Genomic DNA, 20,659 nt, shown 5'->3' on the forward strand with positions numbered 1-20,659 from the left:
CTGTTAGTAGAGAAATACTATTCAAGTTGATAGACCAGTATTTGAGTATTGTTTCAGTGAAATTACTCCATCTGAGAGGAGGCGTGGTCTACTAGTAATATCCTTCCTGAGTTTGCCTGCATGGAGTTTCTTTTGAAATACTACTTTGAGAGAGCCCCATTGAGCTCACTTGCTTCTGAATAAACATGCTTAGGAGCACAGTGCATACGCTGTCTGTTAAGATGCAGAAATGCTAGAAAGATTCCTACTGGATATTCTTACTGATTTACTATTCTAGTAGTGAAGAAATGTTTTCTGTTATGTGCTCCTGAACTCTGCATGACTACAATGCACTCTATTAAGATAGGGATGTGTTCCGGCTAATAATCTTTACTCATTTTCACTTCATGATTTTTGGTATTGCTTGTGATTTTTATTTTAATTCTTCTTCAGAAGCAGTTTGCTGTTCATGCGAAGTGCTAACACTTAAGCCGAGCACTTTCTTACTGGTAAAGAGAGAGTTCCTTTCTAGGAGATGTGAATATTGAGCTGGAACAGCCTTCCCCAGCCCTGTGCTCTTCAGATGGTCTTGATTGCAACTCCCATCATTTCTGACCATTAGCCAAACTGGCTGGGGCTGAAGGGAGTTGTGGTCCATCAACATCTGAGGTTACCAGTTTGTTGAAAGCTCTGCTAAAGAATCTGCACGGTCTCTTAAGGTGAGGGATGGGGATAATTCTGGAAAGCTCCATTGGTTCAAGTTTCATTTTAAAAAGCAGCAACAAAGTTGTGAAAAGAGTTACAGTACCTTGGAAAACTCTGCTGATACTTGTTGAAGCAATGTGACTGTAGACATAAACCACATTTGACTAATACTCATCATTGCATTTAAAAAACCATATAGGGAAGTAAATTCTGCAGCTGTCTTGCCAGCTCCATTGCCTGTTTTGAGAAATAGGAAATATTGGCTGATAAGTCAAGCTGAAACTGCTCTGCGGCAAGTTGAACCCCACATATTTTTGTGTGAAATTGTTATTTTTCTGCTTTATGGCAGCCTTTTGGATACTTGACAACTGTTGTTGAGCTTCCTTCTCCGCTAGCTTTAACCTTTTGTCTTAATGCAAGGCTTAGTCATACATTGATGCATACATATGAGAATCCTATTCAGAGAGGTCTTGCCCTTTCTGTGGTTTGTGCGCAGTCTGACTTTGCATTCAGAAAAATGACGAATTTATTAATGTTGCTTCTAGAGAAAACCCACCCCACAAAACACATGGTTTGACAATATTGGCAATAATAGCACTTAGAGAAAGGGCAAAAGAAAGGACAAAAATAATTATTTGAATTAATGCTTGCCTTTTTAAATCTGAAGAGCAAGACAAGTGTTTACTCTCTGGCGCTTCATGTGGCTTGGATTCTCACTCTGTTGTGTTGGAATCGGCACAATACTTTTCCAAAACAGGACACACTGAAGTTATTTGTTTTGCTGATCTTCCTGTAGTCGTGGTGACTTTGTAATAAGAATTGCTTTGCTGTCTCATCCAGCATTGTGTTCTCTTAACAGTGGCCAAACTTGACTATAGTTGTGTTTGTTGGAGGTGTGAAGTTTGATGGTATTTTTCAATATCCAATCACAAAAAATAGATTCTTGCACATATACTGACTTGTACTTACAATAACTGTTGAAGAAAATGGTAGCAGCCATTTTTATCTTCATTGTTTGTGTTTTGCAGTAAATGGAGCAAGGAGCAGAGGGGGGAGGTGGCTAGTTTATCATTTTTCAGACCTCCTGCCCTCAAAGAATCCTGCCTTGTGCCTTTGCCAATCACAATGGTGAGGCTGCTGCTGCTGCACAGGAGAAAAATGTAGCCAGCAAAGTGCATGTGTGTGTGTTTGTTTCTGGGTGGACTGTTTTTGTGAATGCACCAAATTGCAAAAAGGTAGCACAGAACGTCCAGGGTTGTGGATTGGGAGGGGCATCTGTTAGACCCCTGCGATGAATCATGTTCTTCACTTTTTTTAAAAGAGCGGGAGAGAAATATCGACTGTTGTCTTGTAAGTGCATCGTATTCTATCAACCTTATGAATTAGGGGGTGGGAAGTTAGCCTACAGAAGCGAAACTGAGAAAATATGCTAGAACTAGGTTTGGAAAACCAAGTCCAAGGCAACTTACTGGGTTTCAATATAGAACACAATCATCTTCTTCTTGCCTGCAGACTTTTCTCCTGCAAGTGATCAGAAATTGTGTATGGAATATGTACAGGGAGCTACCTGCATGTTGAGGAAAGTCAGTTCAAAGTGAGTGGGCATAGAATTAATCTAAATGTTGGGATGCTTCACATGAACGAAGTTAAACATGGTAATTTTTCTCACAGTCACTTGATAACTTATGTCCTTATATGTGCTTGAGGGTAGCAGCTGCTATAGGTTTTTTTATTTTTCACATATTGATTGGGGGAAGAGAGCACTTGAGTGAACTCTACCCTTTGCTTTACAGACTGTGACTTGGTATCTCCTGTGACTTCTACCAATAAATTTCTATGTACACCATCTACTGCATTTTGCCTAGATAGTTCCTACTGCTCCTAATGGAATAGTGTGTGTGTCTATTTTAGGATCTTAGAGTATAGAATATTTTGTTATACCCATAAAAAGTCCTGTAGCAAGAACCAATAATCATTTTTTTAAAGGCTGCTGGTGTCTGTTCCAAACATATTATTAACATACAAGCCTGTTTGCTGCCCCCCCTAGCCTTGCCACCTGCCAGCCCATCTGCTGGTTGGCCTGCTTCCACCTCTGGTTCCCTCCCTCTCACCCTCTGATGCAGCTGCAATGGCTATCGTGCTGTAGTTTGCAGTAGCCCCTGGCTGTAACCAATCAAACTGCAGTGCGACGACATTCTTATATTTTTATTGTACATATAGCTAGGTACAAAGTCCATGTTTTGCCAACTTCCTCACTGGTCACTCGGTCCCAAGCTAGTACCATATGGCAACTGTACAAAGTGTTGATTATTCTGAATAAGATGGGAAATGAGTCTTTAATGGAAATACCCAGGCAAGCTAAACTTAGTCTGTGCATTCTTCGTTGCCTGTCACTGATCTAGTAAAATCAGTCTTTGGTAATGGGTTAATAACTAGGTTTTCCCCTTTTACTGATTATAGTATTATATGCTTCTTTGCAAACATTCTCCCCCTCCTCCCCAAAACTAAAATGTGCTCAAGCCACTTGCAGTAGAGCATTGAAAACTGGATGTCATTATCACCAGGAAGGTAGAATTGTGCAATAATATTTTAATCTTTATGTCCATGGTAAATTGGCCCTAGCTGTGTTAAAAGCAATAGTACTGTTGTTTGGAAAAGCTAACTTACTATCTGAAGAGCATGCTTGCATAAATTAAAGATTTTAAACATTAGAATTTCTGCAACATTATAGTTTTTAATCAAAAACCAAAATGAGCATACAGTAATTTTAAAAACTGCCATGAGGAGGTGTGGGTGGGCTGTGATATTATCAGTTTAAAAGCAATGAAATATCCAAGCCATAAAATCATGTGCAGGAAGTTGGGTTTGTTTTTTTGTTTTTTTGTGTTGTTTTTTAACTGTACAAGTATATATATCATAGCTGTATGCACATTATTTTTATGGCAGTGAAGACTTACACTAGTAACTTTATTTTTTAAAAAGCACAGTGTAGAAGTTTAAACAAGCAGATGGAACATTTTAAAATACATTTAAATTTAAGCAGAATTTATCTTACAATACAGGAGGCATCAGGGTGATAAGGAACATATATAAAGCTTTTGCATTTTTATCATCAAATGTTAATAAAGTATATGGACACCCCTGTCTCTTATAAACTCTGCTTCCTATTATTTAACATCCAATGTCAACAATAAGTGAAACAATATTTGTTGGGGTGCCAGAAGGCAAAGAGAAGGCAAATAAAAAGGTCAACTTCTGCAGGATTGTAGATAGTGTTACAGCCGGCTTCAGGTATGCAGCCATTTTGGAAAATGCATGGATTCTAAGATGGCAGACTTGCAAAACTCCTAGTCTTTTATTCTGTTTTGATCCAAAAGTTTTAGTATTGCATGTGAGAAGGTATATTGGCTTTTGATTTTGAGGTTCATGAGGTTCATTTGTGAGCAATTTTAATGTATTTTATTACTGGTGTTTAATATACTTGTTGATTGCATAATCCTCCAAGGAAAATAATGCAAAAGACACCAAATTAGTTTATTCTGGAAATTGTCATAAGGAACAACTTATACAGACCAGAGTTCTTCAACTGTCAGTCCTTGGATGCTATTGGGCAACAGCTCCCATCATACCCAGGCAGCTTAGCCAATGGTCAGTGATATGGAAGCTGTAGACCGAAACATCTGGGGACTCAAGTGTGATGAAGACTTAGATAGACCACATTAGGAGTAAGAAGGTGAGGATTTACCATGCCTCAGAGACAGCAACCAATAAAAAGTAATTACTGAATAATTATGAGAACCCTAAAATGATTCCCATTTCTTTTGCAAGCTATTTGGAAAACTGGGATCAAGTATAGAATATGTGGATAGTGATAATAACTATTATACACAGTAACTTAGATAAAATCTTTAACTTTTCCAGTGTTTGTAATTTGTAGGATTATGACTATTAAAAAGGTAATTGGTCTTTTTAATAAGCCAGCCTTCTCAGCTTGGTGCCTTTTAGTTGTTTTGGAATAAAACTTCCATTAATTTCAATTTGTTTCTAATGTTTCTTTCTAATAGTTACTTTTTAATTGCTCTTCATAAATCGCTTAGAAATTTTATTTGGGTAAGTGGTGTATAAATTTTGTTAAAAAAAATAAATCTGCCTCAGCCAGCGCAGCCATTATAGTGGAAAACATTTGGAGAAGCTTGTAATAGGCCATTGTATATTTCCTTGGTGTTATTACATGATTTTAGTTTGTTCTCTTGAGATATGTCTTGCTGGAAGTCAGTCATATGGCTTGGAATTTGAGATTTTTCTGTACAAATTCAGTGCAATCTTTCTGCAGGAAACATAAGTATGTAAGTTTCAGAACTTAGTTTTAAAGGGATTTTCGACTTTGTACTCACTGTATATTAACAGGAGATTTCTCTGGAATATTAGCAATGTTAGCTGCCATAGGGCTAAATGTTGAATGACAGTTTTGTGACAGTTTCCCAGTATTTTATGGTTATTCAAATGCTGTGCAGACACCAGACTATAGATTCTTGTTGTTGTTAAAATGTATGTTCATTCTTCCCATAAAAGTGAGTTTTTAATGTCAAAGTTATGGGGTGATTTAGATATTTTTGCTAACTCTTCAGTAGTAGATTCCCATATATTATGATTGTATATTCTGTGTCAGGATCCAAATGATGGCATTTTGTGCTTCCTTACAAATAATGCTAATAATACATATTATAATTTGGGTTATATTATATCTCAGAATTTGAAAATGCTGATGTGCCATCTTGAGACAGTTATTGGCAAAACTTGCAAAAATCATGGTGGAGTGGAGGAAATTCTTCAAAGAAGTCTGGAGCTCAAATATGCATTGAAGTAAAATGGTAAGCTGGAAGGAACAAGTTAAAGGAACTTGGACACAAAAGAAAGTTAATGAGCAGCAGTCAATTGTGGCAAACTCTCATGAGAGTCAACGCCACACTTGCCTAAAAAAAATCCACAATAGTTCAGTTTAACAATATTTTTACCTAGACAAAAGGGTTTGCTTAGCTGCAAAGGAGCAAATTGGTGCTGAACTTAGCATGTTGGTCCTTCCAGTTTGTTGTGCCAAAGAACTTGCAGAATTTGAGGACTTCCACAAAGAGGAGTTATTTCAGCTACTTGGAATGTAGATTGCGTTGTACATGTTCAGGTAATAACTACTGTGGACGATGGTGTTCAGGTAGCAAGAATGCACAGCCTTCGCTTGTGGAGCAACTTGCATAGGTGATGAAGGAGCAGGCAAATTCAGCAGGAAGAGTTCTTTAGCTGAGGGACATTAGTAGCAAACGGTTTAAACATTTTGCTATATGTACAGTGAATGCCAGTGTAGCTGTCCTATAGCTGTAACACACTATTATTGAAGTCATCAGAAGGGATACGTGTGATGCTCTAAGAAGATCCCATGCACTCGTAGGATGTGATTGGTGTTACAGTTGTCAGTAGAAAGAAAATTCTTATGGAAAAAGTATGGACATTGGTAAGGCATTCACATAACTTTAGTACCAACAAGGTTTCAGTTTGCAGTACAGTTTGTTTTATAATCTGCAAGTCATTTTGTGGATGAGGCAGCACTATTTATCCAGACATTTACTCCCAAATTCTTCCATTTGGCAGGATGTTTTAATCGCTGCATGCTGACCTGCTAATGAGATGGTCTTATTTGGAGGCAAGGACATAGCTGCAGTCTGCGTCTTCCCTCTGCTAGTAAATAAGGGTGATTTTTGGAACCTATTATCAGGGCTGAAGTCACAATTTTTAGAAACGAGACTCATGTCTCAAGCTGTTGAACTGTGCTTGCCAGGAAAAAAAACGCACAATGAAAACCTATTGCAAGCGATCCAGACTGAAATATGAAAACTGCAAAGGAAATGACAGAATTTGATACTGTTTTCTCTCTTGTAAACACAAGCCTAACACCTGGTGAACATTTCAGAATGTAGAATTCTTGAACTCTTCAATGTATATATTAAAAGAGCACCTGCCGTATTGCTGTACAGTAGATCGTGACTAGAATTGAACTTTTAAGTGCTTCAGTGCCTTTGCTTGCCTAGTTCTGTTACAGCAGGGGTAGGAAAGCTCATGCCAACAGGCCAGGTTTGTCCTGTGAGGCCATTTTCAAAAACCACACCCACCTGCCAACCAGTTACAGCTTTAAATGATTTAGGGTGCGATCCTGCCCCGCTAGTCAGCAATGACAGGGCTTGATGCAGCAGTGCAACCAATGCCGCCTTTAACAGCACTTGAACTGACTGAGACAAAAGTTATGGTGGGGAGGGAGGAAAGAGAAAAATGCCCTTTTGCTCCCATGTTGTTGCGCTGAAGATACCTGGACTGGGCCTGTCACCATCATATGAAGGCAGCAGGGTCCACACCAGAGCCAGCAGATGCTATGCTGGCCCAGCCCTTCCAGAGACATCCCATTTGGGGGAGTTCTGTCTATTGTCAGCAGCAATAACACTTGAGGTAGTTACTGCCTGCCAACCACTTGGGCAGGCACACCAGAGCACTCCTTACTGTCTATGGCAAATGTCCCCCACTGGTAGAGGCTGGTGGGGCAGGACTAGGTGCAAGGACAGATTGGGGGTTTGGGTTACTCTGTCCTCTGTCAATCTTTAAATTTCCATTTTAGTAAACTGAAGCCAACAGTAACTTAGGTTGTTCTTGCACATAATGTTAAGCCATTGTCTATTTTAACCATGGGTTTGTTCAACAGATCCAGCTGTGTCTTGCTGATGAGAAGTTGGCTGCTGGTGCTGACCTTGCCTTGTGCTTTTGTGGCAAGGCAAGTGTGTGGGGTGATGTGCCAAAACATACCATAATTAAACCAGGATAGTGGGTTTTGATGTCATGTAAAATCAGTCAGCACAAGATGAGATTTGCTAAACCATGATTTCATATTCAGGTTTATTGACTGGGGTGTGTTTAGAGGTACAAAGTACAATTAAGCTAAACAAATTACAGCTTAGTGGTGCATATAAACTCTGCTAGTGTGTAGCTTGTTTATATTGAAATAGTACACATTACAGTACAATATGTAGATCCACTTCTGTTTATTGTTGTGCATTTAACGTTTCCATACTAATATATTGACCTCAGCTACAGAAATTCCTATATATGATATATAGATATTTATATACAGAAATGAGAGAGCTGCCATTTTGGCATAGCTGTCATATTGAAATATGCATTTTCCAAGATGGATCCACACCTGCAATAGAACAGTAATTTCTACAGTCCTGCAAAAGAGGACTGCCTTCTCACAGTTTTCAATTAGGATCTGTTTTGCTTTATGAAATGTGTTTCAAAAATTATTCTCTCTATATTCCTGTATGATGTGTGAAATTTTTGTATTATAACTAAATGTTGTTTTCAAAATAGCTGCTACTCACTTTAAGCTTCTTGCAAAAAGAAACGCTCCTGGTTTATTTGAAACTATGGATCCAGATGTTTCTGTGTGGCCTGGTGTGGTAGCTCTCTACTCCTCAGATGAGACCACATTTTGTGGTGTGGTAAGAGACCTGCATACAATTGACAGGCAATTCCGTACTATTTTAACATGTATGCCGTACTGAGTACTTGATGACATAAAATAAGTTACTAGAACGATGAGCCTTATTGACATCCATAGATTTTACAAATGACTTCTAAAACTATGGATAACTGTAAAGAAAAGTTTACATGAATGAAAGTTGCACTTTCTGTGTTATGAATGAGGTTTTTTATGAATATGATGAATGCATGTACAAGGAAGTAGGGATAATGTTTCTGGTGCAAAAAATGTAGTTGCTTTAAACTGCGTTATGAAAATAAAGCATTACATGAATGAAGCTATTTGCCTCTGAACCATTTTTTCTCCTTTAAAAGTAGTCTTTAATATTTAAATACTGAACTAGCATCCTTATTCAATGCACCAGAACAAACATTGCCATTGATGTGAAGTCACTTAGTTGCAAATAAGGCAGATTTGGTATGGTTCAAGCAGCTGCTCCTTTTTGACTCCTGGATTTTGGAGATCTTCTTAATGGGCCAGCATGGTTGCTTTTTGCTCTTTTGGGGGGTTTTCATAGGGTTTTTTTCTGTTTGGCCATAAGGGCAGAAGTACACAATTGTGTTATTTTGCCCCTCTAGCAGGGCCTCTAATTGGCTGATTTTATCTTGACTTTCTGGTGGCCAGAGCATTCCTTAATAGCCAGCCGACAAGTGGGCTTCTGCTGCTGGGGATGGTGGGTGGGGCAAAGGTCTGCAACCGCCACCCACCTGAGAAGGGTGAGTGGCCATTTTAATCTCTCTCCTCCCCTCCCCCCAGCCCACCCTTTCATTTAAATCCATGCAAAATAGCACTTGGTTATTTCTGGTTGATTTTGAACAGACAAATTGACTGAGACAGAAACAGTTAAGCAAACCTCTCTCCTGGTTCATCTTGACCCATAAGGCATGCACATGAGTAACATAACTGTTTACTGAAGAAATCTCTCAGGTAACAGAGATAAACAGGCTCTTCTCTCTTAACCAATTATACTTATATGTACCATCCAGTATATCTGAAGGAGCATCTCCACCCCCATCATTCTACCCGGACACTGAGGTCCAGTGCTGAGGGCCTTCTGGTGGTTCCCTCACTGCGAGAAGTCAAGTTACAGGGAACCAGGCAGAGGGCCTTCACGGTAGTGGCGCCCGCCCTGTGGAACACCCTCCCACTAGATGTCAAAGAGAACAACAACTACCAGACTTTTAGAAGACATCTGAAGGCAGCCCTGTTTAGGGAAGCTTTTAATGTTTGATGCATTACGGTATTTTAATATTTTGTTGGAAGCCACCCAGAGTGGTTGGGGAAACCCAGCCAGATGGGGGGGGGTATAAATAAATTATAATTATAATTATTATCATCATCATCATCATCATCATCATCATTATCCATCCCATCTCACTTTCATTTATCTTCTATAGATAGAGATGAGGCTGAAATATGAAGCAAAAGGGTGTGGCTATGGTAGCCCAGGTCTATATAAACTGACACAAAATTGTAATATTATAAGAATTTACTATCCAGCAGGGTAGTGTGCTTAACAACACACACAGAGAGAGGTTAAAAGCAATCTTTGGGGAACTTCCCAAGTGCCCTCCATCAACCTAGGTTGTTTGAGGAGCCAGTACTTCCACAGGGCGGCACATGAGGAGTTAAAACATGCAGCGGGGAGGCAACAAGGAAGGTTGTCACCTGCAGAGGGTTGGGCTGGTTGAGACAACAGAGGGGTGGGGCAGGCTGCAGTGAGAACTGCATGGGGCTTTCAAGGCAGAGCCAGCCCCTGGGTGACTCATTCCCACCCCAGCGCACCTGTCTAGGGGTCTGTCATAAAGAGGAAGAGGTAAAGCTGGCTGAGGTAAGTAAGTGCCTTTCTCTTCTACTCTGGGATTGCGTATGTTTTGCTTTCCTTCCTCTGTGGTTGCCCTGAGGTGCAAACTGCTCAAGTCTCCTCTTTCTCCAACTTCCTCTTCATTGCCCGAGGGAGGGAGCGAGCGAGCGAGCTGAGGTTAGGCAGCCAGGTACTTTCCAAAGAGAGCAAACGAGTTGAATTCCGCTTTGATAATAAATTGCCCTTCCTGTGCACCTGAAATTGAAGTGCTCCTTCCCTCTTCTCATCTGCTTCTTCTGCATGAAGTGTTTAAAGTCCACTGACTTTCCCCCTCCTTTTGCAATCACACACAGAACTTTCTTAGATTATTTCACTTCCCACGTTCCATAACAAATAATTCTGCAGCTGTAAATTCTGAAATATCTAAACACTTTAAAAAAAAAACAGAAGGATTGTTCACAAACTTAGCTTTTGATGGTGGTGGTGGGGACTTTCTATAAGAGAGATCAGCAATAACAGTGTCTCCTATTATGCAACACACAATTCATCCTTCGAGTGTGGAGCTTGGAGCTGCCCTTTATTGTGGCAAGTTTCACATCCCAGTGCCAAAACAACAGTCTTGTGGCAACTTGGAGACTAATGGATATATTAGGTCTTTTGCAGACCTAAGTCCACTTCATCAGATGCATGAAGTGTTCTCCTAAATTGGCAGGAATAGGTATAATTTTTATATGCGTGCATGGTGGAGGAGGGAAAACTGTAAGACAGGTTAAAATGGGAAATGAAATGGCAAAAAATATACACTATGACAAGATTAATGCTGGAAACATATATAAAATGGTTAGATACAAAGTAGTCCTTATGACAAGTTAGTTGTGCTATAATGTTTGCTTTCGTTGACGCTTGAAGAAGAAGCCCATTATTTCAATTCAAGCCACATGTGGGGAAATTGGACTTCTTGGTCAATTAGGTAATACTTAAGGTGCCAGAAGGCTCTTGTGTTTCCTGCAACAGAGATATTTCCATTGCCAGTAGCTCACTTGTATGGGGCGGGAGCAGGAAGATAAGTACAGCTGCTTTACTTTCCTTAGATCAATGACTATTCCTCAAAATTGATAATGGCACTGCACTTCCCAGAGTGGCAGTGGTGCCCTTGGGACAAGACTTTATCTAACTGCACCACTGCTGCGTGGTGAGAAGTGTTGGTGCAAGGAAAAAATACATATATGTGAATGGAGAATTGCTGGATGCCAAGATAAAGTTTAGGGCAAATACTCTTTGGTGAGAGAACCCAAGCAGATTTAAAATAACAAAATATGCTGCTAAGTAAAACGTGGAAATATAGATTGTTAAACCTTTAAAATAGGTGATTGGGAGTTCTAAAACGCCCCTCTTCTCCTAGCATAGAAAACTACCACATGTTTGGTAAGTTAAAATGGTTTACTTACAAACTCTCCAAAGGTCAGATTCATGTGCTTTTCCATACAGCATTTAGAAAAGGTTGCACAGGCAGTAAAACTTGGCTTAGTTGCAGTGGTGAATGTTCCTAAATTATTGATATGTGAATATAAGTGTCTTGTAAGAGCCATGTGGTTGATCGGGACCAGCGCAAGCTCTTCACGTGAGCTTCTCAAGTAGACTGCAGGGAAACAAAAGTTTGATTACCTAGTCGCTTCCAAGGTGAGCTAAGCCCTCCATGCATTAATTAGACTTAAGTATGTTGGTTATATGAGATTAGTTATCCCACAAATAAGTATCAAGGATACAGCTACAGTGTCTGGACAGGAGAGCTCTGGAGGGTGTCCTCATAATATTTAGCTTATTTACAAAGCTAAAAGCAAAGCAGAAATGAAGGCAAACAGGTGCTCTCTCATAGCATTATCCATTATCTTACATCGAATCTCCCAAGAGAGTCTGTACTTCAAGATTCTTCAGCCAACTCACAGTGCTCTCTGACCTTTCAGCTGCAAATCTGTTTCCAGCCATTCTCTAGAGCAAAACTGTGGTGGAAGGCTCAAACACACAGCAAGCACAGAACTATTTCTTCTTGACAGTCTTGTGTCTGCAGATTCTCTTGTCATTTTTGAAAGCTCTAATGTATTTTCCTGGTGATATCTATTGCATATAATGGAAGTGTGAAGATAAGGAAGATATCTGCATTATTTGGAATTCTGTTTGCTTGTGTCTTTTGTTGTTTGGAAACATGGGTACAAATGAACTATTTGAATTTTGCATCAGTATATTTTAAACCTGAAAGTTCCATGTTTTCTATATTGATATCAAATATAGGGATCTCCTAAAGATATAAAGATGTCTTTGTTTTTTAAAAAATGCCACCGTCCCAGCCCATTTAAGTTTTTGTTTATGTTTTCTAATTACATATTTACTGGATAAAGATGTCCAGCTCTCTCCATATGCAGAGAATCCAAAGCTTAATGCGTCTGGATATTGGAAGATTGTCCATACTATTAATGGAATGGCATGTGAACAATTTGTCAGATGATGCTTGTTGAAGTGCTTATGAGTTTTCTTGCATCTTCTGTTCAGGAAAAGCCACAAGGGCAGCCTTCTCCGGAACAACCTCCGTGCTTCTTCCCAGTTTGAACAGACGTGGCAATTGGTGGATTAGCTGAAATGGATCGCTACAGATATTTCATCTTCAATCAGAAAAGTATGGTTCTGTTGGGGCTCCTCCAGATAGCTTGTGCTACAGTTTGTATCATCGGTGGATTAATCGATGGTGCTTTCAGAAGGGACTCGGCACTGAGCAAATCTAGGATACCCATCTGGGCTGGAGTGGTAAGCTATATAAATTCTACCCCCCCACCCCTTTTTATTAACAATGTAGAAACTATAAAGCTATAACATTAAACTTCAATTGAAATGCCTGCTGCAATAAAAAAAAGTATTCAGTAGATGTCGGACATACAGCAGGGAGGGTTGTACAATTTGGTATAATATAGGGAATTTGTTCACTGTTCTAGAAAACTTGTGGTTCTATATTCCACAAGCCAGCAGATCTCTCCCCTCTGCTGGACAGTGTGGTGGGGCTTTGCCCAGCTGCTGGGAGACCCCTGTTGCTGAGAAGAAGCCCTTAAAGAGTCCCGCCCCCATTGCAGGGGTGACAGCAGGGCATTTTGTCTTAGGTGCTGAAACACCTTGGGCCGTCCCTGTGTGCTGGCCTAGTTGTTTTGTGGTAAGAGCCTAGAGCAGGCTTCCTCAACCTCGGCCCTCCAGATGTTTTGAGACTACAATTCCCATCATCCCCGACCACTGGCTAGGGATCATGGGAGTTGTAGGCCAAAAAACATCTGGAGGGCTGAGGTTGAGGAAGCCTGCCCTAGAGGGCAAGTGTGACTGCAGCCGCCTTTGATTTCTGACTTGCATCTCCTTAATTTGGAAGTGGGGGAGCTGAGGATCAGGCTCACAGAAGGAATGCTCTGGACTGGTCTGGGTGAGAGAGGAATGAGGACTTTTCTTTCTCCTGGGAAGCATAGGAGAATTTAATGATTTTTGGAGATAAAATAACTGGAAGGGGGAATTGATTTATGGTGTTTGCACTTCATATGGCTTGTGGTCTTAGGCTAGCTGCTTATCTCCATCTTCTCCAGTGCTCCATTTCCAGCTGCGGCCAGTCAAATGCCAATGGGAAGTTTTTTCTGTTTATGTATTTAAACTATTTCCCACCTGTTCTTCAATGCCAAGGCAATCCCTAAGCAGGTTACATTAAAACCAACAGAAATCCAAATCAACAGTGTAGTAAAGGTAAAGGGACCCCTGACCATTAGATCCAGTCGTGGCCAACTCTGGGGTTGCGGCGCTCATCTCGCTTTATTGGCCGAGGGAGCCGGCGTACAGCTTCCGGGTCATGTGGCCAGCATGTAGTAGATGCCTCCAAAAGTCTGGGCAAATAAGTGATTCTTCACCTGGGGCTGAAAACTCAAATTGTGAGTTAAAGAAATTCCATAATTGTGGGGCTGATAACAAGAAGGCCCTGCCTTACATTGTTGCCTACAGGAACTTATGAGGGGGACATGTTTGTTTTCCACATTTGATATTCAGAAATATATTGCTTTTGAACATGGAGATTTCATTTAGCTAGTGAAGTTGAAAGGAGGGGGCATCCATAGGTGAAGCTGGTGTTTTGAGTGAGTGGGGCTAATTGGGAGAGTGGATGATACTTGTAGGACCTCTGCTTTACTTCAGGAGGGGAAAACAGGACTGAGAAAAGTGAATGATTTCTGGGAGAAAATTGCATTGCAGAACCTGAACTCTTCTGATTCCACTAGCTGATTGTAGTAATTACAAACACTATTTGGGGGTGGTGCATGGGAGCTGTGGTGGTGATGCTACAAGCAAGAAGCAGCTGGGACTGTTAGTAGTGACTTCGAATAATTTAGTGGCAGCATTTTACTATGGTACAATCACTTCGCTGTAATAATTTTTTTACTTTTTCTTTTCTTGGGTCCCAAGCTAATGTTAGAAATGCAATGGGTGAAAGTATGATTTACACTTTGAAAGTGCATGTCTAATATTCCTCCTTTGTGTGTTTCACATACCCAACTCCTTGCCCTTGTGGAATGGCGGGCTAGTGATATGATAGCCATCGATTACTATCCTCATGTATCAATCACATTTTCACCTGTATAAGAAAAAGCATCTGGTGAAATTGACCAAGAATCTTGAGCCCACGTTTAACAGCCAGCTGAACAATTATGTTCCCTCTCTGGTGTCAAAATAACCTTCTCTGAAATTGTGCCTAAAGGAAAGATGTTTACTTATTATGGAATAAACCCCATCAGCCTTTGTGCTTTATAGATCTGCTGGTTGTTGATCGGGAGCTGGTGTCTTAGAAACCACTTGCCAACCAGTGTATTTATATTTATACACTGCTTAACTACAATCATATCTAAGTGGTTTACGAGGATGTAACAAAAAAGTAAAAATCAGTTAAAACTATAAAATAAAACCTGTAGTTTGTTTTCATCTTCCTGAAGTTAATGTTTTTTCACTTCTTTTTATATGCTAAAGTTGGGCATTGCCCCCCAACTTAATCCCCTTTACCTTTTGTTTTGTAGTTTATGGCTATTCCTGGAATTATGGCTTTGTTTTCTTCAATGAGAAAGAATCCTGTTTTGGTATGTTTCTATTGTATTTTGTTTAAAGTGGATGGGGAAAATCATACAGCCGGCTTTCTATAAGTAATAAATACATACACCTTTTATTTACATAACTTTTACTTCACGTCTGAGGGGCAGATGGGGCTCGTCAATGTGGGAAGGTAGCCCATCCAGGAGAAGGAAAACCCTGATCCTAAATGTCCGCTGCCTTGCAGGGTATATTTGGGAAAAGAAAAGGCTAAAGAGTAAACCCTACAAAAATCTGGAGTGGAGTCCCTAAGATGGTTGGATGGCACCTTGTATGCCTTCTTCCAGCAACTCCTGCAGCCAAGCTGGTGCCAAACATATTGCTCTACTTTCATTTGGGACCACATCAACAAGGCTGAGATGGAGATTCTGATCATATGGGTAGCCCAGGACCCCCATACACAGTGCCCAGGCTTGCACCCCTGGGAGGTCACTTTGGTGCTGCACAGTAGTTTGACTTCACCCCCGAAGGCACACTCCATTGTCCCTCGAGACAGATGGAGGCCAACAAAAAGCAACAACAAACTTTAATCTCTGCCCTGAAGTGTTTGGAGATATACATCATAGGCTACAATTAAAGTGATCATACATGTATGATTTTGGGGTTTAGAGTTTAAAAACCACAACAGATTAAAGGTCTCAAGGAGGACCACTTCAACAGCAGTTTAAAATTTCTTCAGTCTGTCTCTAAATTCATCAATCATTCTCTCCGTGTTGCTCCAAATGGCTGGATTGTAGTAACACATTACAGTTGAAAGGTAAGAATATACATGTTTTAGAAAACACGGCACAAATTTTATCTATACATATGTAAAATTATTATTTATCTTAAAGGGGAGGGAATAAAATTCCTAACCACCTTTTCCACCTTTGGCCTTCAATACCCTTTACATAGCAAGCACAATGGTAGTTTTTGGGCATGTTTTTAAACACCCATAATTGGAGTTCCCAGACATGGATGTTTAAAAGATCCATGCACATCATCCATACTTTGAGCATTAACTGACCTTGGGTGATGAGTGTAATGGCTGAAGTAGAAATGGGTCTTAGTTAAGCCTAAAACCTGCTGGGAAAACACAGCAGCTGACCATCTTTTTTCTGCTGCAACTGGTCACCATCACCTTCTCAAATCTAGACTAGATGGTAATGTCAAATTGTGTGATTTTGTGTGATTCCTGGAGGGGTCCTTTGCTCATTCAGAAGTGGAACAGACCAGACCAGCAGCTGGGTCAGCCAATCTCTTTCTAATGAATGCACCACAACATTCCCCACTTAACTTATTTTGATCCACTATGCTGCTTTCCTAGAAAATCTGAATGGTTTCTACCTATTTGGTTTCTTGGCTGCCTTGGTAACATCCCTTCTGTTGATTGCCCAAATCCACAGATATCTTTGCTCAGTACTTTTTGTTCAAATGTATTCTTTCTGGCAGCTTTATTGCTTCTAAGAAAGTCCCATACATTTAAATTGATCTTGCTTCCAAGAAAGGCATGTGTGGGAATAGGCTTAAAACATCAAACACCTGCACACACTCCCTAAAAACACAAGATGAAATATAAATATAAGTATGTTGATTTCCATTTACAGTAATTAGGAAAGGAAAGGTTTGATTTTCACTGATTCATACCCACATTTCGGAAACTGTATTGTGAATGCATGTTCCCTCAAAGACACTCTGGAAAATAAATTACTGTAGTGTACAAAGATTGCATAAGAGGCATATGTGGAACTATTTTTCATCCTTTGACTTGAAGCCCAAATTTAACTCTGGTCTTCTCTATCCCCATACCTTTTGTACAGGTGAATGCAATGATAATTGCTTCTGTATTTTCCTGCTTCGTCACTCTACTTGTAATCATCTATACGTCTATAACATTAGAGTATGGTGAAAAATATGAAGAGTTTGACGATGTGTCCTCTTATCATCACCCAGCCGTTGTAAGTATCAAACTATCCAGTTTCTGCCCTTTTGAATACATTGCACACAGTTTAGGAGCGACAGAGTAAGTAGCACACTCAAAGGTGTGTCACTCACATCAGTTAGGGCAGAAGATGGTGCAGGAAAATCTCTGTGTGTTTCTTTACTGAACAAGGTCCAGGCTGGCACAGCAGAGGCAAAATCATTGGATTGCTCAACTGCCCCCTTCTTGGTCCTGAAATGCCTCTTATGGCAGGTATTGTTGGGAGTTCCATAGTAAAGGATGCCTCCCACAGGCACTGGCACTGGGGGCAGATCAGGGTTTGGCCTGCCTTTTATATATTACTTTCATTTTATACATCCAATTTGAGGATATTAATTGACACCATCAGTTTGTATATATGTATAAATCATATATGTGGTTCCTCAACTATTTATCAGTTACTATTTATTGTTGTTTTTCACTTGTTATTCCTTTTCATGTAAAATAATTAAAATATAAAAAAGAGAATTTTCAGGTGCTTTAAAAACAATACCCACACCACTCCTAAGGTTGGATAAAGGGTGTGTGTGCTCATTTTCTGTGTTGCAGGCATTTGTGCTTGGTAAACTTGTAGAAGGAGCCAACATCACACTACTGATTGCATCGCTTTTCAGCGCTTTTATTGTGCTGATTATTGCTTATTTGAGTTGCCGAAGTCTTCCATGTTGTTCATGCTATGACAGTGTCACTGGACTTGTAAGTAGCAACATTGCCATCAAATATGGTGGGTTTACTTGTCTTGTACTGGGAAGGAAAGCCTTTTGTGATTCTGTAAAAACATTTTTGGACAGTTTGATATGAAGTTGCCATATTTCCTTAACCCCCCCCCCTTCAACTAGTTAAGTCCAAAATGCACACAAAACTAATTTTTTGAATTGTCATTTGGAAACAAATGATTTGTGGACACCTCTTATTATAGCACCGTATACACTAAACAGCTATGGTAAATAACTGACATCCTTATATAAGCTCCTGTGCACTTCCTAAGGAATGGGGTATAAATTGTATATAACTGCCCCTTCTGCATGTTTTTCTTGACAGGTGTGTGCATAAAATGTTTTTTACTAGGTTCACAGTTCTATGGGTGGTATTCAGCTAAGTTTAATTCAGAGTAGATCCTTTTGAAATTAATGAACATGACTAAATAAGTTCCATTAATTTCAGTCAGTATACCCTGAGTGAAAACTACCCCTTGTGTTTAAGGTTTACCAATTATGTAGCATTTACCACTTCTTAAGGTTGACCTCTCATTGTTTGATAACTTCCATATTTATGCATCTCTTAGACAGATATGTTTGTTCAGCTTATTATCAGGGTTACTGAATGTGAATGGTTTGAAATAAATCTCTTAATTATGATAATGGTAGCTGCAAAAAATTTAAGAAATACTTTTGTAAAGGAAAATACGGTAAACTGTGGTGGGCACTATATGATGAATAGCTTCTTTTTCTTGAACTGCAGAACTTTATATTTTTAGTCTTGTTCATTATTATACCATTGCAATTACTTTTGGTAACCAAATTACAAAATGAAACCATGTTTGTCTCGAGGACTGCACATTCTAAGATCAGTGCTATTCTCAGGTGAACCTATTTAGCAATCTCATGCTCTCATTCTTAGGAACGGCTAGAATCTAATGAAGACCAGCTACAAATTACAGAATTAGTTTGCATTCCATCCGGTATGTAGGTGTTCTCATTGTTTTACTTGAAAATTAATTTTGGATTTACTAAATATGTAAGTCAAATAATGAATATGTAAGGAAGACATTTGGGCTATATAAATATTATTTAAAATCATCATAATAATAGCCATTTCCATAAAAGCAATCTAACTACAATTACAAAAACTAGGCCGTAGTGGTTAAAAATAAAATCCAGCACATTACTTTACTGCTGGTTTTAGTTTATTTGTTCTTATGAATATTGAACTGTAAAACCCAACAAAGCTCTTTTAATCAATAGTGGGTTAGAACAAAAAAATTAAAAGATAATAAAGAAGCCCTGGTAGGAAGACAGAAAAATCTGTCATTGGTGCCCACAATAATAGATACTGATGGTGGACCAAGGCCAGGCCTCTGAAGCCAATGTTCCATCCTGGGCAGATTTCTGAGAGTGTAGGCTGTCCTTCAAATAAAGCCCTACATTGTCTAGGGCTAGGTTAAGTGTCAAAACCAGTCCTTTAAATGGGGCCCAGAAACGAAATGGCAGATAATGCATTTGGTAAAATATGGGTATTATGTGTTCCCAATGCTTGATCCCTGCAAGAATCTGGGCAGCTACCTTCTGCACCAGTGAAAGTTTCTAAACCATTTTCAAAGGCAGCCCCATGTATAACCAGTGTATTACAACAGTCTAGTCTGCATGTAACCAGCACACATAATCAAGGCAAAGTTTGCTTTCTGCAGCTACACATGCTCACTGTGTGTTTTCTATTCTAGGTCAAGTGGATACAATTTTTAATTCTCCTGTAAAACTTTCAGATTTAGATATGGAAGCTGATGATGACATGCCCAAACCACCTCCATATATCAGGATGACTTAAATATAAATTCTAGGAAAAAATTTTTTTTAAGCTCTTTATAACTTAATAATTTTACTGAAAAGTTTGTACAATTCTTAAAAGAAATGACTGACCACTCTGAAGAGATCCTCAGAATTTCAAGACTGGTGACCTATTTTCTGTACAGTTAATAAACTTAATTCTATTTTCATAAATTTTAATTTAGCCCCATAGTGTTTATTTGACTCCTGCTGTGTAATAGAATCTTCAATAATATCTGCTAGCACAGAAAGCAAAGAGTGGGCAGACAAATACTGTGAATATTAGCCAATGCACTCCACTCCAAAGATTTCACCAATGCCCCATGTTAGAATTTATGGATTGCATTTTGTATGAAGTTGTTGTTGTTTAGTCGTGTCCGACTCTTCGTGGCCCTATGGACCAGAGCATGCCAGGCACTCCTGTCTTCCACTGCCTCCCGCAGTTTGGTCAAACTCATGCTGGTAGCTTTGTGAACACTATCCATCCATCTCGTCCTCTATCGTCCCCTTCTCCTTGTGCCCTCCATCTTTCCCAACATCAGGGTCTTTTCCAGGGAGTCTTCTCTTCTCATGAGGTGTCCAAAGTATTGGAGTCTCAGCTTCAGGATCTGTCCTTCTAGTGAGCACTCAGGGCTGATTTCCTTAAGAATGGATAGGTTTGATCTTCTTGCAGTCCATGGGACTCTCAAGAGTCTCCTCCAGCACCATAATTCAAAATTTCATCAAAGAGGCATCAGCTTTCATATCATATGCTTCATCTGGCCTAAAGAAATCAATTTGAACATATCCAATCTTGCCCATTGGTCTTCTTCCACAGATTCATTTTTAAAAGCCAAATACATATATAACTCCAGCAATAAAACACTTTTTAAATAGCCATAGGTGTAGCTGCCTGAGGCAAGCAAGAATCTTTCAGGACATGGAAGCTTCACAGCACTCAT

The 20,659-nt window shown here is 39.6% G+C and overlaps 1 protein-coding gene and 1 long non-coding RNA gene across 4 annotated transcripts; both read left to right on the plus strand.

The window, feature by feature from the left end:
- The first annotated feature begins 2,708 nt into the window (after positions 1-2,708).
- Positions 2,709-8,540, plus strand: LOC310742504. The gene is made up of 2 exons (XR_014538472.1): positions 2,709-5,681; positions 5,753-8,540. It is a non-coding gene; the product is annotated as an uncharacterized lncRNA (long non-coding RNA).
- A 560-nt stretch (positions 8,541-9,100) lies between these two features.
- LOC310742433 (uncharacterized protein) lies at positions 9,101-19,898 on the plus strand. Of its 3 annotated transcripts, none has more exons than XM_083571942.1 (7): positions 9,101-9,190; positions 12,615-12,866; positions 15,146-15,205; positions 17,015-17,152; positions 17,725-17,871; positions 18,796-18,856; positions 19,616-19,898. In XM_083571942.1, exons 2-7 carry the CDS (start codon positions 12,702-12,704, stop codon positions 19,717-19,719), a joined length of 675 nt encoding a protein of 224 aa, XP_083428068.1. In that variant the 5' UTR covers positions 9,101-9,190; positions 12,615-12,701; the 3' UTR covers positions 19,720-19,898. The 3 variants fall into 3 exon arrangements, with proteins under 3 accessions (XP_083428068.1, XP_083428066.1, XP_083428067.1); XM_083571940.1 differs by lacking the exon at positions 9,101-9,190 and adding an exon at positions 9,938-10,094; XM_083571941.1 differs by lacking the exon at positions 9,101-9,190 and adding an exon at positions 9,949-10,098.
- Positions 19,899-20,659: the final 761 nt, after the last annotated feature.

This window comes from Podarcis filfolensis, assembly GCF_964270895.1.
Source record: "Podarcis filfolensis genome assembly, chromosome: 9".
Lineage (NCBI taxonomy): Eukaryota > Metazoa > Chordata > Lepidosauria > Squamata > Lacertidae > Podarcis > Podarcis filfolensis.